The sequence below is a fragment of the Bactrocera neohumeralis genome, chromosome 2 (genome assembly GCF_024586455.1).
Source record: "Bactrocera neohumeralis isolate Rockhampton chromosome 2, APGP_CSIRO_Bneo_wtdbg2-racon-allhic-juicebox.fasta_v2, whole genome shotgun sequence".
NCBI lineage: Eukaryota > Metazoa > Arthropoda > Insecta > Diptera > Tephritidae > Bactrocera > Bactrocera neohumeralis.
This window is the reverse complement of record NC_065919.1, coordinates 151,416-178,495: the sequence shown is the minus strand read 5'-3', so window position 1 is coordinate 178,495 and position 27,080 is coordinate 151,416. Positions and strand designations below refer to the sequence as shown.

The 27,080-nt window shown below is 33.8% G+C and overlaps 3 protein-coding genes across 15 annotated transcripts; 2 read left to right on the top strand and 1 right to left on the bottom strand.

The window, feature by feature from the left end:
• Nucleotides 1-812: 812 nt before the first annotated feature.
• Nucleotides 813-9,182, top strand: LOC126767731 (uncharacterized). Of its 3 annotated transcripts, none has more exons than XM_050485300.1 (6): nucleotides 813-1,191; nucleotides 6,064-6,467; nucleotides 6,533-6,618; nucleotides 7,922-8,005; nucleotides 8,454-8,704; nucleotides 8,765-9,182. In XM_050485300.1, the coding sequence occupies exons 2-6, from the start codon at nucleotides 6,065-6,067 to the stop codon at nucleotides 8,889-8,891; spliced, it is 951 nt and encodes a 316-aa protein (XP_050341257.1). In that variant the 5' UTR covers nucleotides 813-1,191; nucleotide 6,064; the 3' UTR covers nucleotides 8,892-9,182. The 3 variants fall into 3 exon arrangements, with proteins under 3 accessions (XP_050341257.1, XP_050341259.1, XP_050341258.1); XM_050485301.1 differs by lacking the exon at nucleotides 813-1,191 and adding an exon at nucleotides 5,554-5,818; XM_050485302.1 differs by lacking the exon at nucleotides 7,922-8,005.
• Nucleotides 9,183-12,394: 3,212 nt separating this feature from the next.
• Nucleotides 12,395-17,071, top strand: LOC126767728 (uncharacterized). Of its 3 annotated transcripts, none has more exons than XM_050485291.1 (7): nucleotides 12,395-12,784; nucleotides 13,234-13,517; nucleotides 14,397-14,932; nucleotides 15,621-15,858; nucleotides 16,305-16,516; nucleotides 16,577-16,682; nucleotides 16,807-17,071. In XM_050485291.1, the coding sequence occupies exons 2-7, from the start codon at nucleotides 13,367-13,369 to the stop codon at nucleotides 16,920-16,922; spliced, it is 1,359 nt and encodes a 452-aa protein (XP_050341248.1). In that variant the 5' UTR covers nucleotides 12,395-12,784; nucleotides 13,234-13,366; the 3' UTR covers nucleotides 16,923-17,071. The 3 variants fall into 3 exon arrangements, with proteins under 3 accessions (XP_050341248.1, XP_050341249.1, XP_050341247.1); XM_050485292.1 differs by having other exon boundaries at nucleotides 12,395-12,840; XM_050485290.1 differs by having other exon boundaries at nucleotides 12,395-12,980.
• A 1,091-nt stretch (nucleotides 17,072-18,162) lies between these two features.
• LOC126767723 (uncharacterized) lies at nucleotides 18,163-27,062 on the bottom strand. 9 transcript variants are annotated; one of them, XM_050485281.1, is made up of 5 exons: nucleotides 26,957-27,062; nucleotides 25,446-25,528; nucleotides 24,782-25,380; nucleotides 24,313-24,723; nucleotides 18,163-23,978 (listed from the first exon to the last, which is right to left on the bottom strand). In XM_050485281.1, the coding sequence occupies exons 3-5, from the start codon at nucleotides 25,310-25,312 to the stop codon at nucleotides 20,610-20,612; spliced, it is 4,311 nt and encodes a 1,436-aa protein (XP_050341238.1). In that variant the 5' UTR covers nucleotides 25,313-25,380; nucleotides 25,446-25,528; nucleotides 26,957-27,062; the 3' UTR covers nucleotides 18,163-20,609. The 9 variants fall into 9 exon arrangements, with proteins under 9 accessions (XP_050341238.1, XP_050341229.1, XP_050341231.1 ...); XM_050485272.1 differs by having other exon boundaries at nucleotides 25,446-25,693; nucleotides 26,057-27,045; XM_050485274.1 differs by having other exon boundaries at nucleotides 25,446-25,634; nucleotides 26,057-27,045.
• Nucleotides 27,063-27,080: the final 18 nt, after the last annotated feature.

Here is a 27,080-nt window from a genome sequence, read left to right as displayed (position 1 = left end):
ATGTAAATAATTTCACCACGATCACTTTTCTCTAACATTTTTTTATATTCCAGAAACCGAGATGGATCTAACCTGTTTTTTAATTGTGTTCTAAAAATTAGCGTCGAATGATAAAAAAATTTAATAAATATTTTCATTGGATTAAAATTGTCTTTCACAAGAGTTTACTTTGGCAAAAAAAAATTGTGTTAATATTTTACGATCGCACTATCTTTACGTGAGATCGATCACAACTAGTCAACGGATAAAAAATTATAACTATTAGTGTGGGGTGGATATGGGTAGTAGGTGAATCAATACTAATTAAGTTTTTGAAACAAGTTTGTTGACAAGTTTTATTATAGCTACTGAAGCAATGTAATAGTTGCTTTCTTTAATCATGATGTTCTGCTAACTTTACATTTATGAGTGATTGTTGGAATATTACTACTGTTTATATTCTTTTGTGGTCTTCATCACTCTTAAATTTTAATTTGAGCTCATACAAGTCGTGGAGTTACAAAGCGACGCTGAATACGAAACTAACATTTGTAAAACCATGCACGCATGCGCTAAAGCTGCCCTAGCTTCAGCATTGATTCGCTGCAACAGCACTGTGCTTCTGCCATTTTCACGTTCGTTACCTTCACTGTGAGCATATGTGTCTTCAACAGCAATAGCGGCAACAAAACTACTGCTGCAACTTGTTGCTTGTAAATTTCTTCGGCAACTCTCAACTGGTAGTTGGTTTAATCGCTCCTACAGCGTTGGAATGTGGGTCAGACTATATAAACCCAAGTTCAAGGCGATCGCTGTTTCAGACGAAAGAAATCGCTTACAGCGACTGCACGAAAATACAATCACCGTAGAAAGCACCAAAACGAAACCAAAGTGTAGATTGTGAAAAGTTAGCAAATTAGAGCAAGAATACTTTTGTTATAGTCAAAGAAAATCGTACTGTGTATGCAGATGTCGGCAATTTCCTAACAAGTTACAAGATTAACGTCAGTGCAGTGAAAATTTAACTTACAAACGTTAACGTTTATGTTAAAAGTATATATATATTTCTCATCGCAAGTGTCACAGTTGGATAAAAGATCCTAAATAGCAAATATTAAAGTGATTGAGTCCGCAGTTACGAGAAATAGTTAACTGCACAGTTCTGTAGAATACAAGTGAATTGCGAAAGAGAAAATCACCAACTGGAATCAGGTGAGTTTTTATGATAGCGATCCGCGGAAGGCTTGCGTGAATGTGTATGTTAGCACGGAGGCTTGCCTTTTGCGGAATAATTAAATGTGTACAATTAAAATATATATGTATGTATGTATATTATAAATATATAATGTAAAATCAGTGAATATCTGACGTGAATATTTTTTAAGAACTTAGTATATTTCAGTGATTAGTCCATGCTCATTTTCAAAGAACTACAAGTTATTCTAATCAATTATGAATTCCCGCTCAATAATTATTGTTACCAGAAATTATAAACATCAGTAAATACCTATGTACATATGTATGTATATAGCATATCTGCCTGCCTTCTGCTTAAAACGGGAAACCATTGACAAAAATATCAAGAATTTAGGCAAATAAAAGTAAGCTATGGCGTTATATTTAAATGAACGAATCGATAAGGCTTTTATTTTGTAATGATCGATCTTTTAAAATGTCCAATGTTAAGTTAATTGGATTGAAATAACTAACAAGCTAGTAAGCGAAAGAAGCCCTGAAATATAATATTTTAAGAAAGAATTAGAAAGTTATTTATCTACTTAACATAAAGCTAAAAATTTTCAATTCAGCAAAACTTAAGGTGCATTAACCAATATAACCGTATGAGAGAAAGAAGATACATATGTATGTATGTATGTATGCAAATTTTTTACGCATTCGAAATGGGATAGCGGACGGCGGTATTAAAAATGTGCATATGAATGCACTTTCTAGCGAATTAGGACTAATTTACACCAACTATTGTGTGCTCACGTTTTCGTGCTTGTTCGAGTTCACACACTCGAATATACTTTACAATGTAGGTCAAAACGACAGTCATAACAGAACCTTAAGAATTAAATCGTTAATATACAAAAAGACAATATAGCAACAGCAAACAACAATTGTGAAAGAATACAAACAAGTTAGCTGTTTGATATGGGAAACCGAAACGAAGAAGTTGTCTTAAACATAATAATTATAATACAATTAAATTTATATGTACGTAGATAAGTGCTACATATGTACATACATAAGAGCACGCTTACCTAGTCGAAGTCATGGACAAAAAATCGATACATACATACATAGATCTATTTCGTAAAATATTTTGAAATTTTTTAAGAGTTTTTGGAAATGAACAAAACAAAAGCATTTAAATGAATTTATCTGAACATATGCAACGGCATACTTATATGTTTATATGCACAATAACGTACAATTATCTCAGTCAAGTTCAAAGATAAACTAACATAGTTCGGTTTTGCTTTTGAAATTATAAAGCTTTATTTTAATAATTGATATCATTTCCTTACAAATTTTATACTTATGTATGTATATCGAAGCAGTTAACCAAAACGAATTCAGGCACAAACTTTTACATCAGTATACTTGTATGTAAATATGTATGTATGTATGCACATACCGTTTTTATATTGTTGTAGTTGTTGTGATTCCATCTGTTGATTGGCTGGCATTCGGCTTTTGCTTGAGTGGAGAAAGTTTTACTGTTGACTTGACACACTCTGCTTTTTGTTATGCTTAAAAGCGCAGTGTGTGTAGGTATACATATTGTACATACATACACTCATACATAATTCTCTGCATTTATATCGAATTAAGATATGAAATATACACTATATATTTTTTTGTTTTATTTAACTGTCAAACGTATAGAAAAAGTACAACTGTTGCGAAATGAATATGGATGTATGTATGTATGTCCATACACACGTGGCCACGCAAACCTTACCACTAAAAATTTTCAAGTATTTTGCGGTATAAAATTTTTTTATTTAGAAATAAGATAATGATAGTTTAATAATCAAAAATATTAAAAATTAAAAACAAAACACATTCAGATATAGATAAATCAATTGAAAGATAGTGAGCTTTATTAAATGAGCTCTAAATTTAAAAGACTGACATGCGATGAAAAAATGATTTTTTTTTTTACTTTTTTAAGTTATTTTCATTTACACTACAATTGAAATTAATATTTTATTTTATTTGATTTTAGTTGAAACACGAAGTTTAATCGGTGTATCACTTTAAAAACAATAAATTCGGCCGCTTTTGTATAAGCACAGAAAAGCTAATTTGTGTTTTACTCATTAAACATAATAAGCTAAAAACTATTATATAATATAATTTAATTTACTTATGCTAACTAAAAACATAAAAAAAAAACAAAATTGAAGAAAATCCCGAACGAACGAAAAAGTCCGAAAAAAATTTAAGAAAGTATAGTGGTAAGGTTTGCGTGGCCACGAGTGTATGAATGTATGTGAACAGGTATATGGGAAAATAATTAGTAAAGAAAGTTTATTAACTACCATATTTTATACCGTTACTTTGGCGCAATTGTCTTTAGTTTATCTCACAGCAAAACATACAAGTACCATACAAATTTTGATCTTCAAATACCAGAAAAAAATATTTACATATGTACATATGTAGTTATTACACACAGTTTGAAAAATAAATTATTGTTACTAAATATTCTAATGTCTTAAACAAAAATTAAAAATTGGGTACTTTAAGGGCCGTTGTCTATATACCCATGCATTTTTGGATACCCGAATAAATCGCATTGCATCACTCAAAGTAAAAGTAAACGATTTGGTTTCGTAATTGCGTTGTATTTGATTTTAAAATCAACCAAAGTGCATAGTTGTGCTCAATTTAACTAAAACGTGAGACGCACATGAAATTAAGTCCACACATTAATTACTATATAAAAGAAATGATACTTTATGAACGCTTAAAGGCTATGGTAGAATGTATATGTATGTATATTTTCCAAGTTCACAAAAGCTCTTCATAAGACCGTGAATTTTGTGAATTTTGTGAATTTTTGATTACAAAAAACAAAAAAAAAATTGTTATATATGTACATATTGTCTTTTAAGGAAGGATATTTCACGATATATCAAATTAAAATTATTTACATACGTGCTATATGTATATCACAATGACGTTCTAAAAATATCAGAATACTTGAACCCAAAATCCATTTCCATTTTCAAAGCTGAGCAATATTAATATTGTTGTGAGCTTTGGGGAGGATGGGTCTTTTATACTCCTATATGCAAATTTAATAACCAACAGCTAATTATTCCCTGGATCAATCAATAACCACTGCATATATGGCAATGATTTCTCTTTTTAATATGTTAGCCCGGCGAAAATGATTGAAAAAGCGACAAAAAAGACGCACAACTTTTACGGTCAATAAACTTTTACTTTTTTCTCCGCCTTTTCTACTTACACTTTTCTCCCTTTATCTGTTCATATTGCGGCTTTTTTGTTTTTTGATTTTATGTGTGGACTGATGAAAGTGAAAAAGCAATCGTGTCTTCCATTTTCATCTTCGCTTAATCTCCAAAAAAAAAAATTAATGATACCAAAGTAACTGTATAGGTACTTCATATACATATATTAAATGTTAACAATTAATTTAAACGTCTTGCGACAATTTCACTTTCTCTGCCGGAACTCGACTTATAAGCGGTAATTATGAATTAAATCAGATACAAATGTTTCCAAATTGCAAACCAAAAGAACGCAAATGACATACATACATGCATATATAATTTTTCCGTTACCAGGTGGCATATAGCGGTACAATCTTTTGTTGTCGCTTCGCAAGGTATACAGTATCTCCATTATGTTTTTCTCGGTTTTGAGGTTGATTTTTTACATTTTTCAAATACTACAATAGTATAAATACATACATATGTACGTAGAAAGTATAGATTAATCAACTACGGTATTTGATTGATTAGCACTGGCAATAAAAAATTCAACTTTCATAATTCACAAATTCTTCTTAATTTGCTTATGGCGATCGAGGAACGTGCTGGCGTGCTTCTCATGGCAACTTATGCTTGCATGGCGAACAGCTACCGCAGTCTAAAACATGCGATTTGTGTCACTCGTTTCAATTATCGTAGTGCTAACAGGGGAATAGAACCAGAAAATCCAGCGGAAACAGCAGAAACAGCAGAAACAACAAAAACAACAAAAATGTGGTCAAGTGCCGCTATTCGAAGACAATTGTTACGATAGTTGCATTTCTCTTTTCAACTTGAAAGACTTACTTAGCAGCCGAAGCTTTACTACAAGTACACATATGCACATACAAATGAACTTTTACAGAAATTTATACCTAAGTATACATACTTATTGAGCTAAATACATAAATACATATGTGAAATTAACTGGCAAGCAGGGAGAGTATAGTGAATATATTCAGTAGTCCGGGGTAAATTGAAAACATCTGTTGAGAAAAGCGGTAAGCACACTTAATTGTAATAAACGAACGTAAGATATCGGCGCGTCTCAAACAGAAATCATCTCCTCAGTATACATACCATACGAAGAGATTAATTTGTGCCGTTATTTGAACTTTCTTTAAGTTAATTTTCTCGCACATATTAAGTTAGGTTGTTTACTCGTTAGGAAGAATGAGTGTTTTGTATAAAAAAATGGTCCATTGAAGTAAACTCATCTGAAGATTATACATTTGCCTTTTCGTTTAGCACATAATCTCGAAATAATAAGAATATTTTCATAATATTAAATTTCTTTTTGCTTTGCACCAATGATTTCAGAAAATGTAAGTGGAAAAAGTCGCAATGCACAATTTCTTCTTAAACATGACAATTGCAACACACCTGTTAAATATCAATGAGCAAGTAAAAAGCAAATCAAAAACTTAAAAAATATGGTTGTCGCATTAATATCGTTTAGGAAAATGCAAATAAGAATATCATGTAGACATGATCCTTGTTGACTTTTCTTTTTTTTCAACTGCACTTGCTGTGTTTTTTTAAATTAACCGTTTCATCTTTCTCCCTACAGCATGCTTAACCAACGCCGGCTTTACTCTTACTTGCTACTTTTAATAGTTTCTACCAACTACCTGCTCCTCACATATGCTTATCCCCAAAATGAAGTTTACCAACGGCAGCTTCTTCAGAAAATGCAGCAGTCACCTGTTTATCAATCAACAGCTGAATCCACGGGCCGAAAATATGCGGTGAAACCCAATGCTTCAAAAAAAGTGGCTTTAGATGATGTCGAAGATGACGGCGATGTGGTCAACCAACTAAGCGAGACTCCCACTGGTTTTTCCTGGTCCAATATGTTGTCGACTGTTTTAACGATGTTCTTCAATGGAGCAGCTAACGCGCCATCTAAGTCTGACGATATCGACAACTCTGTCGGTTTTGGTGGCTCACCATGGGCCAATGTAATATCAATGGGTGAGTGCAATATTCAAGGGGTAAAAATTGCTATTTAATACTTACATTTCTTTCTCAACTTTAAGGTCTAAAAATCATTAACACTCTGTTGGGAGGCGGTGCTCCAAGCGACGGCATTGATAAGGTTGACAACGGCGGCTCACCAATGCAGGTAAGGAGAAATTTTTCAAATTGAATCACATTTTGCATAGTAGAAACTTGAAGTGCACTTTATACAATCCCATAGCATTTTATAATTTAGTGTAAATAATTCCTTAGATATAACTAAAAAGTACTGCTTTTACATGCTTTACCACTCAACAATGTAAGATACATACATACATATGTATATAATATAAGAAAAGAGTTTAACAAGGGCAATGGTTAGTTTATGATTTTCATAAAATTATTTAATTATTTATATTTATATTTTTAGGTGTATGTTTTATTTTACCAAACGGTTTATTTAGAATGTACATACAACATATTGTATGGATACATAGTGCAGTATGAAACTTCAAGATTCTAACAGAATTTCCAATTACAAACTATGTTATATCTGTACAGACAAACAGATCCAATGGTTCACTTTAATCTTAATTAACGATAGTATTAAATATGCACAAATAATAGTTGTATATTTGAATTATACGTAAAACATAAACAAAATCAAGCAAGAAATTGCTAATTTCGGGTGTAACCGATACGATTACTTCTCTCACAAGACTCAAAAAATTTCGCCCATTTTATTCATTAAACTATAGAATATACTTACATATCCGTGAACATAGAACGCAATTGTAATATATTACATATGTACATATGGCCCGATAATATACACAAATCGTAGATTATCCGATATTTGCGATATAAAATGAAACGGAAATTGAAAAATTCGTATTTACTAGCTTTCAACATAACCGCAACAGTGATCCGATATCGCCCATCTGCAATATGTATCAACCTCTCGGGTCAAGGAACATGTGCACCAACCCTCAAGTTCGCAAGCACGAACGAACAAAAAGTCCCGCAATTTAGCCCGTTCGTCATCGTGATCGTTTATACTATATACATATTATATACATATATAACTTCATATCTGTTTTGAGTTTAGATATTTTGCTGAGAGTGTAACTAGTACCATATTTCGCGATAGAAAAAACTACAAAAACGGAATATTTGCAGATGTGCTTGCACATGTATGCCCCTCCCTCTGTCTTTAATTAGTTCTCAAATTCCACTGCCTAAATTCATACTTACATATGTATGTACATACCAGACCTACATATGTACGTATGCGTAGTCGTAGAATCTGTTTTCATAAATATTTTTAATCCAAAAACCTATTCTTTTTGTTTTACCATTATTTTTGTTGTTCTTGTACAAAACAAATCAATACATAAAATATTGAAAACTATCTCAAACTGAATGGTGTGTGGAATTATTGGTTTTGTGTGGTTTCTCGCTTGCAACAGAACATCTTAGCTGCTGTGCTGTCATCAGTGCTTGGTACCAAAGATCCCGATCAAGTGAATTCGATGGCGAAACAAGCTGGAGAGGTAAAAGAACATTTTGATGAATTAGTAAATTATAAATTAAAAATAAACAAACTATTAAAAATATAATTGATGGAAAATAGTATGTAAACAACGTAATGCTTTTACCTATAGAAGATAAAGAAATGTTTACAATACACATTTTACAACAATAGCAATATAAACATTACACAGATCACATTTTAGTACTCACATGCAAAAAACCAACTAAAAACACATAACTCTCCATTATAATTTACCTGTGTACTTTAGTTACCTATGCACACTTTGGCAAGCTTACACAGCTATTAGCACACGCACACATTTATAAATAAATATTTATACTTAAATCTTCGTTTATACATACATATGTATGTATGTTCTTGAGTAGTTTAATGAAAAAAACGTAATTTCTTTATTCTCTGTTTATATTATTGCTTCTCTATCTACTTTTGCATTTCGGCTGACTCAGTTCATTCAAATCGTGATGAACCTGCTAGATGCACTGAAGACATCATTCTCCCATCGGTCGTTGTCCGCTCGCTCGATGGGCAAACGGGACTCGGTAAGTGACGCCACAGTTGCCGGTCTCTCTCTTCTGAAAGGTTACGTGCGTACTTACCGCAATGCGGACGACAAATGTATGCAACGCTATATGTGTGAAGCAAACTCAGAATGTGTTCGTGAAATTGGAGGCGCCAGCATCTTCTGCCAGCTGGGATCGTAAGTATTGCGAGTATTAGAAAACGGTGGAAGTAATCAACGAAGAAATTTAATTTTCAGTTATGCTACAAGCTACTTCCTGGATCGCACCAGCGATGGTAAGTTCGAACATTTATACGATGCGGGACGCAGGGGACGCTCCGGATATGATTGTCATCAACTGTTTCTTGAGTGTAATGAAGTTTAGGGCCTGGAATAAATTGACTGGAATACACACATCTATAATATAAACCATGCAAGTTGTATTACTTGTCGCACACAAGTATCACGAACGATTATTAATTAAGTTTAGGTTAAAATACGTGTAATTTATTTATTTATTTATGTGCGAAAAGAAAAAAAGCACAAAAGCAAGGCAAAACAAAAATATAAAACTTTGGAATTACTGAAAGTTACAGTTTAAAGATTATATACTAATAACATGATCAGAAGTATTGTTTACGGAGATTTCTCTATAATAATGACGCCTTACAAAATTTTTCTGGTATTCTCTTCTACTTTATAAACAAGTATTTCAAGAGTACGGTGGGTATATGATTTGGTTAGGTCAGTTAAGGCAGTTGTTTCAGATATAACCATTAAGTAAGTGCTTCCCAGAAAAGAAGTCAAACAATTTAGAAACCATTTATTTAACTAACAACAATTTTACACAATATTTCTCAAGCAGAGAGTGGTAGGAATTTGAAAATATGCCAATAGATAATACCCTTCACAAGTGCTTTTTTGTTGCATATGTATGTATGTAGACCTAAATCTGAAAATTTAACCGGCCGTTTTGCATCTGGAAAACGTTTTGCTAGTTCTTTCTAGCCAAATTGTTTGATTTGAAGAAGAATCAAGTCGACTTAAGCTGACTTAATAAACAAAAAGATCTTGTTTTCGAACGATCCATTTGTATGGTATCTATGGGCAATAGTGGTCTGATCTGAATAATTTGTTCGAAAATTGGAAAATATTCTAAAATAAAAAAGTTGTCTATCAAGAGCTTTGTTTAGATCGATCAGTTGGTATGCTCAAGTGATCTGATATCTGTCATTTCGACAAACGGACACATGCAAAATTGAGTAAACAGATATTTAAAACAAGAAAAAACGTTAACTTCGGTTGCACCGAAGCTAAATACCCTTCACAGGTGCATTTCTGTTAGTAACTATGTGTTCAGTTTGTACGGCAGCTATATGCTATAGTTAACCGATCTGAACAATTTCCTCGGAGATTACATTGTTGCCTTAGAAAATAACATATATCAAATTTCGTGAATATATCTTGTCAAATATGAAAGTTTTCCTTACAAGAACTTGATTCCGATCTTCAGTTTGTATGGCAGCTATATGCTATAGTTAACCGATCTGAACAATTTCTTCGAAGATTACATTGTTGCCATAGAAAATAACATATACCAAATTTCGTGAATATATCTTGTCAAATGTGAAAGTTTTCCATACAAGCATTTGATTCCGATCGTTCAGTTTGTATGGCAGCTATATGTTATAGCGGTCCGATATCGGCCGTTCCGACAAATGAGCAGCTTCTTGAAGAGAAATTTCAAAACGGTATCTTAAAAACTGAGAGACTAGTTTGTATATATACAGACAGGCGGACAGACGAACAGACGGACATGGCTAAATCGACTCAGCTCGACATACTGATCATTTATATATGTATAGTATACTTTATAGGGTCTCCGACGATTCCTTCTGGGTGTTACAAACTTCGTGACAAACTTAATATACCCTGTTCAGGGTATAATTAAGAATCTAGTTCGGCTATATACAGACAAATGGACCCCGCTAAATCTGTACTTATGGCAATGAAAACAATTTATTAATTGCGGGAGAAAGCAATAACTGCCGATTCACAAAGCGATTTACCTGGGATATTTAAACGATGGGGGCGTGTCCGCGGATTTGGACAGATATGTGAACAGTGCCCTTTTCATTTTAATTGTTTTAATATATTGTTAATGCAAGAGTGTACAGCTAAAATAAAATATGTACCATATATCCAAAAAAGTTACAGCAAAATTTCTTCCAACAAAGATTTTTAACTTGTATTGACGATATTACAGTAACGGCGCCAAAGCGCTGTTTTTTTAAATTTAACAGGGTTAATTCTCCCGGCGGAATCATATTCATAAAGGAAAATCGATTCTGAACTCAATAGTTTTATATTGACTAAACTATTTACTTTTCTTTGTGTGCAAAAAAAAATTTGATTGCTAATATTAAAAAACAAAATTTTCTTTGAATCCCCCCCACTGAAGTATACGTCCTCAATACGATGTCGCCATCTCACACGATTTTGGGTCGGTTGACTGCGACTTCTCCATTCTTGATATTCTGTCTGGGGCCTTTCGCAGAGATTATTTAAATCAGAGAATAATAAGAATCTAAAGAATTCAACCAAATGGAAATGAAATTGACAATTAACATGCACATGTGTGTTTTCTTAGGATAATCAGGAAAGTAAACGCTGATGAATATTTGAAACATTTGAAACGGACATGCGCGCGAAAGAAGTGCTTGGCGAAGTTGAAATGTCAAGAATGAAAAACGAAACATAGTGAAAAATGAGAAATAAAACAATTTTATTTCTAAGGAAGGGCTAATTTCGGGTGCAACCGAACATTTCATACTCTTGCAAGCATCAAAGCCAAGTAAATACCTTAAGACGGAAACCATCACACAGAGGATCGGAATCTAAGCAATTTTATAGATTCTTACACTCTATATAACTCATATACTGACCGACAAATTCGGCATACGATTTGTTAGAAAAACGAAATCATCGTATGTAGTATGTGGGAGTTGGGGTAGTACCGACCCGATTTTATCTATTAACTATTATCATGCCAGATACTAAAAAAAATATTCCCTGAGTATCATTAAGGTACCTCACATACAATCACCAATCATATGGAGTAAATTCAGCCGGATATTCTAAAATACTGGTAATAGTTATATGGTGGGTAGGTCAAGTTTCCGCCCAGTCATATATATTTTAGGTAAAAAAATATACTGTATTGAATGAAACATGTTTTTTAATTTTTTAAAATATTGGCCGATATATGCACCATAAAGTCACCTGGAAGTTCGAAAATCATTATATTAGGTATATGGATGCTTAGGGAAGTATTGACCCGATTCAACTCATTTTTTATATGTACACCGAATTGCTATTGTCAGGAAAGGATTATCTCTAAATTTCAATTGCATGTCTCACACAATGACCGATATTTTCAGTCAAAAGTCAACTATAGATACTGGGGCCATATATTCCGTACCTAGCGGCTTAAACAGTTTTGTCGGATTTTGACAATTTTTGTCCAAATTAAAGTTTTGTATCCTAATTTAGTGCTTTGTTATGGCATTTTATTGGTTTTCGCTTAATAGCAATTTGTGGGCGTGGGCTTATCTACGAAGTCGTAATTTGTTTTGTACTAAGAAACCCGCATACCAAATTTCAGTTACAGCTTGCACGGACTGACAGTCACCCGGATTTCAACTTTTCTTGTCATCCTGATCATTTATATATATAAAACCCTATATTTATCTCGCTTAGTTTTAGATGATACGTACAACCTTTAGGTGAACAAAACTATAATACTCTTTAGCAACAGGTTGCCAGAGTATAAAAACATCGGACAAATGGAGCAAAATGGCGTCACTGCATCCCTACATCACTAATAGGAACTTCATTTATTCAACATCAGCGAAAAAGCTCTTACACTGAGTTGAAGACATCTGATGCGGTTGCAATAGTGACTATTTTCCTAGCTTAACTAACAATGCAATTGTGATTTAAGTTTTAAAAATGGCATCTCTATACTGATATTGATAGTTTTTTGCGATGAGATTAAAGCAAGATGAGGAAGAAAAACTGCAAAATGTGTTAAAAATTGTGGTTAAATGTGTTTTCATTTTCTTGCTATGAGCGTACATATAGTACAAATCGAACAGACATATGTTGGCAACGAAAAGCCATTTATTACCTTTATTACCCTCTCATATCGTGCACAACAGCCCGCCGGTTGTGCTTTTGTGTATATTGGATATACGAGCATTCAAATATAAAGAGATGGTGAAAATATTACCTTTTTTGGAGTCCCATAAGAGCATATTTAAAAATTATTAGCGGTATTTGTTCGCCTGACTGTTAGTTGGTAATTTGGTATACCTCTGAACTGTTAAAGCTCTCTTTAAAATTTTAAGGTCCAGTAAATTATGAATACAACTAGCAACATGTTGTTTTTTCTTCACTCAGTGACACATATAGCGTAAGTAAAAATATAGAAAACCACATATCTTCACATTCGAGTCAGTTACGAGCAATTTGAATAAATAGAATTGTGAATCAAAACTAACTGGTTGATATTCGAAATAATACCGCAATATTCAGTTAAATATTTTGAATTCAAGTATATCAAGTTCCAACTACACTGAATGTGAACGAACGACTAGTATAATAAAAATGCAGTAAATATTTGCACCCACGATTTACCTTAATATATTTATTTTTATTTACCATAGCCGTTAATAATCATCACAAAATCACAGCGTGAATATATCTCAAGGGAAACACAAAGAGAGTCGGACAATTGTGGTCTACAAGTTTACAAAAATCTCAACTCTAACCATAGAAAAACTACAGAGACGAATAAATATGAAGAACACGAACAACGCACAAGCAGAGAATGACATTAATAATAACTGCAACGGCACTAGCCATCATCAAATTATGAAGGATATGAATTCATGCATTATAACATGGAAATTTTTATTAGCAATTTTGTTTTTCATACTAGTGGAATCGAGTAAGTAAATATACATAATTACAAGATCTTTACATATGTTAACATAATTGTGTGCCAGCACCTCCAAAAGGTGCATTGAAGATAGCAGGTGGCAGGCAGCATCTGTCATCTGTTAAAATACACCCGTTCTTATGGCTACAGTTACCATTTATGAACAATTTCACTAATATATGAAATGTAAAATTATTAAAATCACTAACGAGTTTAATGTTATTTTACCAACAGAAGCATAAAAGACCTCTTATACATCTTTAGTAATAACAATTGAATCGATGTTGATAAGAGTGTAATAGATTAGTTTCCATAACCTTATAAATTGTGTACTTCCTTCCATTTTTCGGATAACAACAAGGTTCTCAGCACGACCGAGATGAGAAACTGGCTCAAACGTCTAACATAGAGTACATCTCTTTGCCTTTGGTACCCTGAGGAGGTTTTGTTTCATAAAGAAAGCTTAACCAAACGTTGGAAGCAATAGGTTTTAATATACATAGTAATATATGCGAGAGATTGCTTGCCTCATAAACTAGCTCACCAATATTAAAAATTTTAAACTAAATTACATTTACGTCATACTTTCCATTATTCTCCTAAGCTGCTTTTGTTGTACTAAATAACTAAACCTCAAGCAATGAAGGCATCAGAACAGAACTTTGTAATATGCGTACAGATAAAAGCAAATAAAGAATCGGAAAATCGATCATTTGACTTCTGATACTTTATCTTAGCTTTTTCCTTAACATCTAAAACACAACAACTGACTACCAACAGTTAATGCAGTGAAGCTCTTACGTAGTACATATGCAAACCATTATTGTTTGAAAACGTATTTAATTTAATTACAATATTTAAATATTCGGGTATTCTTTGATCTCTCAGATTCAACGTTGGCTAAATCAGAGGACGCAGCGATACCTTTAACAGGAACGTCTATGACAATAACACCTGTTGTAGATTCATTGTCCACAACTACGAAAACTGCTTTATCACAAAATCCAATGACAACTCATTCAATATTAGCTGAACAATACTCCTTGACTCCAATAACTAAAGATTTAGTGAAAACTGTTTATGGACTGCCATCTTCAACACCACCTGTAGCCCAGCAATCAATTCCAATTTCATTACCTTCAACTGTATCATCGAAACAGACTTCATCGGCACCTGACGACCTCTTAAAAGGCTTTTCGATGCCCACACTTATACCACCATTATCGCCATTTGTTATAGACCAATTGACAAAGTATCCACCCCCAACTCCTTCAATAAAACCAGTAACATCGAGCATGTCTACGAAATCCGAGGACCAACTTTATATTGCCGCCTACCAACAGAACAGACGCCGTCCAAACTTTTCTCTGACAACCAAAAACATTACCGTTCAATTGGGAAATCACGCCTATTTATCATGCAACGTAAGTGGTTAAAAGTTATTACACATTTGGTGTTCATTATTTTGACAATTTTCGGTGTTTTTAACGCTTCAACAAGGCAATGTAAAGATTTTGCTCTTTTAAACATAGTCGATGAATACTATACCACATCTATCCCAAAATAATCATGCCATAACCTTTCCAGCCGTCTTTTGCGTCTTTCTATGCTTTGGATCGGTTCATAATGTGCAGTCCACTCGGCAGACAGTTGATTGGACTCCGGTGTGAAATAATTGAACCATGTGTCATTCACTGTCCAATAACAAGGCAAAAATTCGGTTTTATTACGATTAAATAATTTCAAACAATCTTCAGAATCAGCAATTCCTTATTATTATTGGCGACTTTTTTGATATTTTCGTCGGTAACAGTCTCTTTAGGGAGTCCACTGACTTCATCGTAGTCGGTATTCATTTCGTGTTGTTCAAACTTAGCAAACCACTTTTCAACGATTGATTTCCTTTGGTGCAGAGTCTACTTGTTAATTAACAAAACTTCAAGGCAATGCTCTTGAGTAAGTGGTTTTATCTAATATACCTACCGCAAACAAAATGAAGCTCCGTTCACTCTTTGCACAAAAGCCTACTACTTAGTGTATTTTCATAAGATATTTTTAAAAACACATGAAAAAGTTTCATCAGAATGCATAATCGTTTTCATTCATCAACAGATTCAGCGCGTTTTGAATAAGCCAATTTCATGGCTGCGCCTCCGCGATGGACATATTCTATCTGTCGACCAAGCAACTTTCATCTCCGATCAGCGCTTTCAATCTATTTTTCAAGGCCAGAGCGATAACACTTGGTCACTACAAATCAAAAACGTACAGAAAAGCGATGAAGGCTGGTATGAATGCCAAGTGCCCACCGAACCGAAAATGAGCGCTAAAATCCATTTAGGAGTGGTGGGTAAGTAGAGACTATCTGGATTTATAATTACTCTAGCCAAGTAAACCTTCTTTATGGTAAGTGTCGGATGCATTCCACTACATTACATTTCTTTGTAACAACATCATAGAAACAAATTTCAACAGAACCAGAAGGGATAATTAGAGAAAAAAGATATGTATGTCTTTATAAAATGTTTAGTAAATCAGTTTTAGAATTTTAAATAGTTTTAAATAGTCGCTTGAATGTCGGCAGGTTTTCTGAATATACTCCTTAAATTTTACGATGGATCATTGCATTGTTCTCACCATTTCAACAATTTGCGACATTAAATGAGTACCACTAGTAATTCATGGCATTTCTCACAACCTTATATCAACAAAATTTATATAATCTTTACATTATATATACATATATGTACATACATATATGTATATTATATTTAATTATTACTTTTATTCCACTAGTACCCCACACTGAACTTATTGGTGATCGCAATCGTTTCGTGAAGGCGGGCAGCAGAGTGGCATTGCACTGTATTGTTCGTGATACGCTGGACCCACCAGCGTACATTATCTGGTTTCGCGGCAAAACACAAATCACAAATGATAATGAAATGGGTTGGTACACAGAAATCGATCGTACGATATTCGGTAATGCTGACAGCAGTAGTAATACGGTAAGTATAAAGTGTTTTTGCCACGAAATTACAATATTTTTATTTACTTATACATCACAGATCGGTTCGTTAATAATACCATGCGTTCGGAAGCTGGATTCGGACACCTACATTTGTGAGCCATCGAATAGTGCTTCCGTTTCCGTCGACCTTCACGTGCTTAGCGGTAAGAGTTAAGAACTACATAGCTTAAGTATTGAAGGCATTCTACATATCAATATTCACAAATACATTCATCAACTTTTTATTATTATCTTTCAAAGTTTCTTTAATTAATTTATCCCTTGCAGGAGAGTATTCTGCATCGGCCATAATGTCAGTGGCAGGCTCCCATCGACTTAGTAAGTCCGCTTTCGCTTGCCATTTATCTTTTCTGCTGCTTCTGCAGGCCATGGGGAAAACGTGACTCAATTGTAATTCGTCACACGTTTCGAAAACGCATTTCCTTCCCCTTCGATTATTCCCTTTAACATGTCAAACGCCTTTTTTGGAAGAATAAAATATAAACAAGTTAAGTTAATAATTGTATTAACAACAGCAATTATTAATACCAAAGTATTGTAATTATTATTGTTAACAGTATTAAAGTAAAATTTCAAATCGCGAAAAGCAAGAAGGGGAACAAAGTTGTGAAACTTCAATAGGTAAGTAGGTTATTAGCTCAACTAATTAAATTTAAGATATTTAAGCACTAAGTAAGAGTTGTATAACTTGTAATACTATACATGCTTTAAGCAGTCAGTAAGTGAACACTAAATCTGAAAAGTCGAAGAAAGAAATTGTAATATGTAAATTTTAAAAAGTTCTAGCTAAATGCACTCCCAATGAAGGTCGCAAATCCGTTAAAAATTTAGACTATAACTTAAAATTACATAAAATAAATAATAACATGAACATTATTAAATCAATTAAAGTTTTCTCTTCTTTAGCCTGCTTTTAACCAATTTCCACGTTTTCAAATCGTGTCAGTCATATTTATTTTACTGACGTGAGCAATGTAATGAAGTGATTCCAAGGTAAGGGTAGATTTAACTTTTAGTGACCTTGCTTTTAACAGATGGTTTTACTATAAGGTCTCTTATATAAAAAAAATTATTGAACTTTTCACAACTTCTAGTGATCTTATATGCAAGCTTTCTAAATGGTATTAAGATATAATTCAATGTATACTTACTGTTGTCAAATACAAACATACCCACCAAGTGATCCTGAGTTTATCAAATGCTAAAAGCCCTTGTATTAACCTGTTCAAAATATTTTTCAAATCCATTCAAAATATATATCTATTTAACTTCTTTACCGCACTGTAACTAATATTTAACTCACAATAGAGTGAACATCATTGTAACAGCAGTAATCGATCATCAGCTTCGACCAGATTCAACATGCTTAACGATTCTAATGCTCAGATTTTAAATTTTAATACGAAAAAATGTAATGAACAAGCCATGACAAACTTTTAAACAGTTATGAAGGTGTCACTAGATATTCCCACCACAGGTGCTTTTTATCTTAAGTAACCTGTTATCCACGTTTGTCACAAGTAAAATGAAAAAAAAAAACAAATTTTTGCAACAACCGCAGATCATCTCTAAGACTTTCAATGAAAGGTAGAATAATCGCTAGATCACATAGTAAAAAATCTATTTCAAAACAAAGAACAAACACTTCATTTAAGAAGGAATTTATTCGGAAAAGTTTTAGATAACATATATTCAGTTTTTGAGTACATGGTTTTAATGTTTTAATCAAAATGTAGTGTTGTAATTTATGTATCATCGTACTATTTCTAAATTTTTTACACTCTTTTCTATTAAATCAATTTTATTTATGATTATACGTTTATCTTAATATTTAAATACTAAAAGACTAATTATTATAATTCTAAAGAATTTTAAGTAATACGTTTATTGGTTCGAAATAAATATCACTACACGCAACAACATTCGGATTTACATATTATTCTATAAGATCAGCATACATAATATAATCGACTAACTATGTCACTCTAAAGAACACACCAAACATATTGAGTCACATACTCTATGGATAAAAGTTGCCAAATTAGTGTTTTGAGCATCAGATTTACTCCTTTTTTAAACCACCATCTTACTTATGAATATCCAATTTTGTTTTTTTTTTTAACGCCACACCATTCATCCTATTAGTATCCATTTATAAATTCGGGTTTAACCGAACATTTTAAACTCTTGCAATTTACGTGGTCAGAAAGCGGGAAAATATATATTATTTTTATGAATGTAACTCAAACACTAACCGACATATTCGGCATAAATATGCCAGAATAACGAATATGTGGGAGCTTGGGCAATTCGTTGAATAATTTCACAAATTTTTGAAATACACAATAATACATATGTAGATATATTCGATAACTTACATATTCGCCGATATTGACGGTTTAATGTTAACCGGAAGTTGTAAAATCTTTATGTTAAGTATATGAGGACTAGATCACATTGTTATCGGAAATAAGTTCGCTCTGTATGTCAATAACATATCTTACAGTTTGACCGAAATTTTCGGGAGCCTTAAGCATTGTTGCCCACAAATTCAGTATCGGGTGATTTGAAAGTTATTGTCCGATTATTATTCTTTGACGTGAGATGGCATTATACTTGAATGTACACAAAACTGGTCAATTACTTTTCCAATTTGGCAACGGGTGCTATGAGGCCCTTGTGTGTCATGGATGTGATCAACGTATTTAGTTAGTAAGCTGTCGCACTTTTAATAGTTTTCCACATAAACGTATGAGGAGTAGACGTGATTATCTCCTTTCACTTATCCATTTTCACAGTGTATGAAAATGATCTAAAGAAAGTAGCTCTCAACAAGTTTGGCTGATATCTACATTGGACCCAAAATGGTCGGAACATCCGACATCGTTTATATATATTACAACTCTAAATGTGTCTCAATTAGTCGTTGGTCTTGCAAACAATCGTTAGATGAACAAAACTTGAATACCCTGTATCACCATAAAAAGGTTTGCACAACATTTTTTTTTCCAACGAGGGTAAACCCTTTCAACGAAATTAGAAATATAACTTGTAACTTTATGAAAATTGGTTGAAAATGGTGAGCCAATTTATATATTATGCAGAGAAGAATCAGAGACTACAAATATTTAAAAAAAAGTATTATTTTTAAGTACTATTGTTGTAAGAGTTAAAGCTTTTCCAGTTGTTATGAGCAATAAAGTTTTGTTTGTGTTATTTTGAATATATTATAATTTGTTTTTTTTTTTTACTTTTAATAAAAACAAGTTAAAACTCTTACGAAAACGGTATTTTATAAATGATCGTGCGCTTTAAATTCCAATGTTGGTAACACTGTTACTTTTTCTTTATAATATGGACAAAGTGATAGACACAACGCCATGCATTGGATGAAAAACTACAGCGAAGTAATCAAAATTAACTATGGACTCGTATTGCAAATGATTGTGAAAAATAATCACGCCTAGTTAAAAATAATCTTATAGTATCAGGTAAATTTATGTACAATTATAAATAGAGGCTTTCATAAAAAGTTGCACTTTCTACATCTTTCTATATTTTATCTAGTAGTAGCTAGTGGTGTTACGAAACATGTATTTACAATTTCATATTCGTTAAGAATTTGCTCACTAGCTTAATAATTAATCATTGCTTTAATGAAAAGCTGCGCTCGAATTAAACGTAAAATATCTATGAATTCGTTAATACCAAAATAAACTTAAGCACCAGTATTTACATAAATATGTACTTCCATATTTATGATGAGAATATGTTAAGCGATGAGCTATGAATATCTACTTATTAAATATAAATATTCGTTGCGACTATTTCGTTCGATGTAAGCTCAGGAGTTTATGTGTATGCATATTCGAGATATACTTATTAAGCATTAGAATCTATGCTGAATTAGAACTAGAACGTGTGAACACACTAGCAATTCCGTTTGCACATATACACATAAAATTTATGCACGAGTAAAGAGGCGGAATTTTCAAAGGCTATTACTAGTTGGCCCGCGGTTATTTACTATTCTTTTCTATTTTCATTTTATATGAAGTTTTAGATGTTATTTATATAGTCCAGACCTGAACTTTTTCAGCAACTACACACCAACTAGATCGTTCATAGTATGAGGAGACTATATGCAGACTAGCTACATGGTGGTTGATTAATGCATCAAGCTCTCCCTCGCGAAAAACATGATAATAACGGTGGTGTGTTGTCGATCCTCCTTGAGAAGGACTCTCAAGCGAACCGGCAGAACTATTAGAATTGCCCCATGATTCTGTTGATTGTCGATTTTGGAGAGATTTTTGAGTTTCTTTGTTTTCATGTTGATCTTTAATTTCGAAATAGCCTTCCTTCTCAGCTGCCACTTCCAATTCTATAGTATCACATCTGGGAGCCCTTTCTATGGCTTTAGGATATATTTGGACCTCATCTTTGGCTTGATACTGAGTTTCTTGACCAATCGAGTGATGATGTTTAAACAAGTGGCCAAGCTCATTTTCTTCTTCTTCATCAAAGATATCACCTTCGTCTTGCAACAGATAAGCGGTTTCTGGATTCAAATTATATGGGCGATTACGTTTATAATTAATTTTGGATATTTTACAGTTTTCATAGAGTTGCAGAGAGTAACTTCGTTCATCACTTTCTTCTTCGTTTTCCTCATGAATAGTAAAACTGCGTGTCTGTGAAGATAAAGACGATGTAGAAGAAGTGGGCGATTGTTGTAAGCTTGGCTGCGTAGAAAGATTTGCGAGCATTAAACGTCGTTCTCGAAGTTCCTCACGAATTGCTGACAAATCTCGCAATTCATTGCTGCGCTTCTTATTTACATTAATGTGTGCATCTGAAGGATCCCCACATTCGCTCGTGATTTCTAAACTTACGCATTCATCAACATCGTTTTTGTCCTCAATTTTTCGCATCAACTGTATATTGAGCTGTTCAGCAAACCCAACAAAATCTTGTTCTTTCCTTTGTAGAGAATTCGAACTTAGGTTAATGTTGCCTTTGTTCGGTGGTTTAGGACAACTGTCTTCTTCATTTAAAAATATGTTATGTGGAATATCGTTATTGGTTTTCAGTTGTTCTTCTTGATATTGTTGTTTTTTTGTCTTAACAGTACGCTCAAAAAGTAAACCATCGCTCCCATCTTGTTCAAAATTAGGAGACGATTTCATATTTTCACTTTGCTCTATGGTCGTTGTCGTAGAATTCGATTTTCCAGTACTAATAACACTATCAATTGAGTTTGGAGTGGATGCCTCGCTCGAATCGCTGTCTAGATCGTCAGTAGCCGGATTGAAAAGTTCTAGAGACATTAATTTGGGCATATTTGGTATAGATGAACTGGATGTTGCAGATGACCGTCGTACGATTGGAAAACTTTGACGTATTGGTTGTAAAGATTGTTTGCGAAATTTAGGTATAGGAGGTAAGTTCTTTACAATATGCCGTGTTATTTTACATTCCATATCTTCCTGCTGATGTTGAGCTGTATCCTTTTCGTGTTGTTTGATAAGATCCTCATCAAAATCGAATCGATCCTTAATATTTTTCATATTAATTTTGGAGAATGCCGTTGAATTATCATCTAAGTTTCCATTTTTATTGTCTGAAGGTAGAGTAAGCATTGCCATAGCTGCCGTCACAGTTGCAACTGTCCTTGGAGGCGATGTTATTACAGCTTGTATAGCAGCAGGAGAGTGCGCTGGTGTTGGGGGACATGGCAAAATCATAGGTGAAGTGGGTACGGAGGACAATCTTTGATGATGCGGCTGTTGCAGATGCTTTAGACATGTTAAACAGTTCGCGGTATTGTCATTGTTTTGAATTTTACACGTGTCATTTTTGTGTTGGCAACAACTTCCGTAAGTGCGACATCCCCCTCCACCGTTACTGGACGACGAATTACTTGAACTCGAATTTGAACTTTGATGATAGTTAAGTTGCTGCTGTTGCTGTTCTGGCTTCGGTATGAAAATAACTGAGGCAAAACTATCTTCAGACTCAATACTTGTATCCGACTGCAAGCTGCTGTCCTTAGAAGAATCTGAACCGGACTCTTTAGAGTGTCGACGTGACTCCCCATCCATATTTTCAAAACCATCGTTAGTAGTGGAAAAGGTATTACAACCCACATAGTGGTATGTACTGCAATAACAGCCCGAGTTAGAACACTCTGCATTGTTGCAATATGTGACTGGACCAGCATATTTGTTGACTACACTACCGACCGACAATTGTTTTTGATAATGTGATGCCTGTGAACCTGTTTCGTGGGTGTTTATGAAGGTACGTGATTGACATTGGTAATTTTGGAGATTTAATGATTGCTGGTGTTGAGCATACTGATAATGATGATGATGGTGATATTTATTGCATTTTGGAACGTTTGAATGTGACTGTTCGGCACTGTTTTCTTGACTCTCGCTGATTACTTTTTCCGTCAGATCGGAATTAATTGTGCCTGGTGATATATAAGACGAAAAGTTCTGTACTAATTTGTTTAATCCTGTTTTTGTGACCCGCTCAAAGCTACCTGTTGAAGTTTTCACTTTCTTGGTGAAGTTCTCTCTGATGATATGAAATTTTTTAGAAAGCGTAGTTGATTGACAGAGAAATGCTTCATTTAACGACGTCTGTTTTTGAATGCGTTTCCGAACTCCCTCTTTTTCACGCAATCGGTTAACGGCCATAAGTTCTTCATTCAATGAACTTTGTTTGCGTAAAAAGATACTTGCTTGCATCATTTGGCGGGCGGTAAGGGGAGATTGATGGTGCAAATTATCAATAACAGGCATTTTTCCTAGAGTTTGTGAGTTAACGTTAATATTATTGCCGTTGAAGTAGCAGCGATTACGTAAATACAAACTATTACTGGCACTATGATTATTATATGTACTTTTTATATGAAAAGAATTTTCTGGCAGTTGGCATTCTTCATCACAAAATGATTGTTTTTGTTTTATCAGCTTTGGGCGTCGACCTAGTGGAGTGCTGTTATTTATATTTTTCAAAATTACTGCATTCATGGATTTTGTGGGAGATACATTGGTTTTGGTGACAATAACTGGTGCTACACTTAAATCCTTGGTATGGAAATGTTGACTGTTTTGCATTGAATGGGTTGATGCAGGTATTCCAGATTTGTAACTCATATCCAAATGAAAGAGAGTACCGCCCAAGCTAGGTACACTGGATCGCGAACGCACAATTTGGCGAGGAGGTGGATTTAGGATGCTACCAAGGCTACGAGACTTCAATCCTGCAGAAAGTGGAGGATCGTAAAAATCTTCGAAGTCTTCAAGTCGTCGAAGTTCGATTGGTAAGTCTTTAACATCTTCGAAGTCAAGACTACTATCATTTTTGGTTTCTTTCGATGCCCACGAGTCCAAAAACCAAGGATGCTTGCGACCAGCAGCAAGTTTCTGAAAAGAAATGACAATTTTTTACTTTTTCTTTTTACTCTTACTATTACTACGTTTATACTTCTTCTACTCGGTTATATTTTACACGGGTAAGTTTAACCCATGAGTTAAATGGTCTAGTCAGATAAAAATTTACTTTACATAGGTAGACGTGTTAACTCCAGTGCATAATCGGCTTTAAGTTAAGTTGAACGTCAAGTCAGGTTATTTTAGAAACTGATTCACGCAGTGCTCCCGTTTTGCTAATTTTATGCCAAAAATATAACTATTTACTCTTGTAGAGTAAAACCGATTAAAGTTGAAGCATAAACATGGTAAAGGTTATGAACCTTACTTGAATAGCACGGCGCACAAAACTGTAGCAGGATTCACCAGGCGATGATGAGGATAAACTTGAGCTATCGCCATCACCAGCGGAACGACTTGAGTTTGTTGAGTCCTCCGTGTAAGCATGGTAAGGTGGTAAGAAGCTTTCATCATCCTCTTCATCCGAACAGCTCATATTACGAATTTTGGGAGGCTGCCATGGAATGAGAACATCTTGTGACTCAAAACGACGGTGTCTCTGTTCAAGTGCCCATACCGTTATAATGACACGACCACCAATGCGCAAAACACGTGCCAGCTCCCGGAGAGCGTTTACTCGACGCTCAGTGGTAGCAAAATGATGAACAACAGCCAACGAAAGAACTGCATCAAATGAATTATCTCTAAATGGTAGCTCCAAATTATCGCACATTATAACCTTAAATAAATTATAATGCTATATCAAAACTGCTTGACTCCACAAAAGAAATACAAACCTCTCCTCCTTTTTCACGTGCCACTTTGCTCAATCGATAACAACGATCTACTCCAACTGTACAAATAGAACGATTTCCATGAGCAAGATAACGACCATTACCGCAGCCGACATCACACACCACGGCACCAGGATCTAAATTATTTAGAAATTGTGCTATTCGTGGTCGAATAGCGCCGGATGGTTCATCACAATTCTCATAAACGTCATGAACGTAGGCACGTTCCAGCGCCGCTGAACGACCATTAGTATCATCCACTGTCTTTCTTAAAGAAGCTTCATCATTTGCTGAATTGATTGAGGCCAAGCTATTTGCAGCTTGTGACTTTGGCAATAAAGTTAAATAATTACTGTTATTTTTTTGCAACACTTTTGCAGTATTACAAATATCCGCCTCAGTGCCAGTCGAATCGGTTTTACCCCGCAGTGATGCATCATTATTAGCTAGTGGGGCCAAAGGGGCTAAAACAAAGTTACTGGCATTTCGATCACCATTTGTTGTAGGTGAACTGGTAGCTAATTGCTTCGTCATCGATACTCTTTGAAATGTATTTGTGTTTGCCTCCAAAGAATTTGTAAATTCAGTGTGAAAATTTTCATCTGAAAGTTTGTCATTATATCGTTAAGAGTACAATTTTTTCAAGATCATAAACTGCAGTTCTTACCATCTAGATTAGCATTAATGACGGCGAACACATCATTTGCAGCTATCTTCGAGGTGTTCGTGCTTGAAGCAATGGCTAAACAGCTGGTCAGCATTTAGAAAAATTGTATGTACTTTCATTTAACTCATTCTGTCAAGCAAAACGATTAATTGCTTGTTCATAAAACCCCGATTTCTACGTTCATATATACTATACACACTTTTATAATTTTATGAACAATTAGGGATTGGGAAATGTGCGCCTTATTTCTGTGCAAAAGAAGGAACAAATTTCGCACCAGTGAGAATATAAAATTGTATACCATATATAATTGTCGAATAAAACCGAAAAGCATATGTGAATGTGATGTTGTTTGTGAAAGGTTACTTTCGTTAAGTTGATATAAACAACAGCAGCAACACAAGAAATGCTCTCTAAAATAATGCAGGCATGCGCTTTTAACAGTTGGCATTCTGTCAATTAGTTGACGACAGCTCACCGCCTCTTTCCAAAAGTACTTTTTTTGAATTTTTATGAATGAAAGCTTTGTTCATAAACACTTGTATAAATGAAAAGTGCATCATAATTTAGGGCTCCACATTGGGGTCGTTGTGCTAATTTCTTTGACCTACCTTTTGGGGTGCATATTCAGATTAATACACCGTAAAAATTATATTTGAATTGGATCGATATTGTAAGAATTCAGTGTGCCAAAAGAGGTTTGTTAGTGGGCAGATATTGGTTGAAAAATATCATTTCTCATGTCTTCAATAATAGTTACTTGATTACTGTTCATGTTTGTAACAAATCCAGATTTTGATAATACTAAAAAAGAAGCAAGTGTTACTTTCACCCAAGCCAAATATTGTTGATTTATTCCTTTTTAAATTCATTACATTTTTGCATTTCGCAGTTCTTGCAATTCCTGTGGATATACCAAATATAACCCATTAGAAAAACGTTCTTTAATTGGTATAATCTTGATGTTCTTCTATCTAGTTACATTTCGAGCAGGGATTTTTAGTTATGGAATTATGCCACTTAACGAATCGCGAAACACAAAACTACATACAATGTCAGAGAGTGACTAATATGTATAAGGACACGCACCACACTCGCTACGGGAGAGGGAGAGAAAATATTTCACGAGGATAATGGAATAAAGCTTTTGAAAACGCGAATTTAATGGCAATGATTTTTCACAATTTTCTAAAACTAAATTAATATGTTTTATGCAGTTATTACTAATTAATTAAATTTCTGTAAATTAATTGTTCACTATTTTACAGTTATATTTATTATCGAACAAATAAATCAAACACATGCAATTATCATAACGTTGATTTAAGCAACTAATCTCAACACATATTTGCAAACAATTTATTTATATTTCTCCAATTCTTGCTTCAAAAATATTCAATTCACATCATTTAACCGTACTTTGTTTTTTATTATTGAGTTCTGAGTGTATTTCTAATTTATACTATGTACATATATGCATCGAAAATCGTCGACCGAAAACTTTTACCTACGCGAATGTGTAATTGAATCCTAATTGTTCGGGATAGCGTTCAAAACTGAACTCGACGAAATTTGTCGAATAACAGTAACCACAAAATAGCTGAGATGAACAGGAGTTACCAGACAAAATTAATT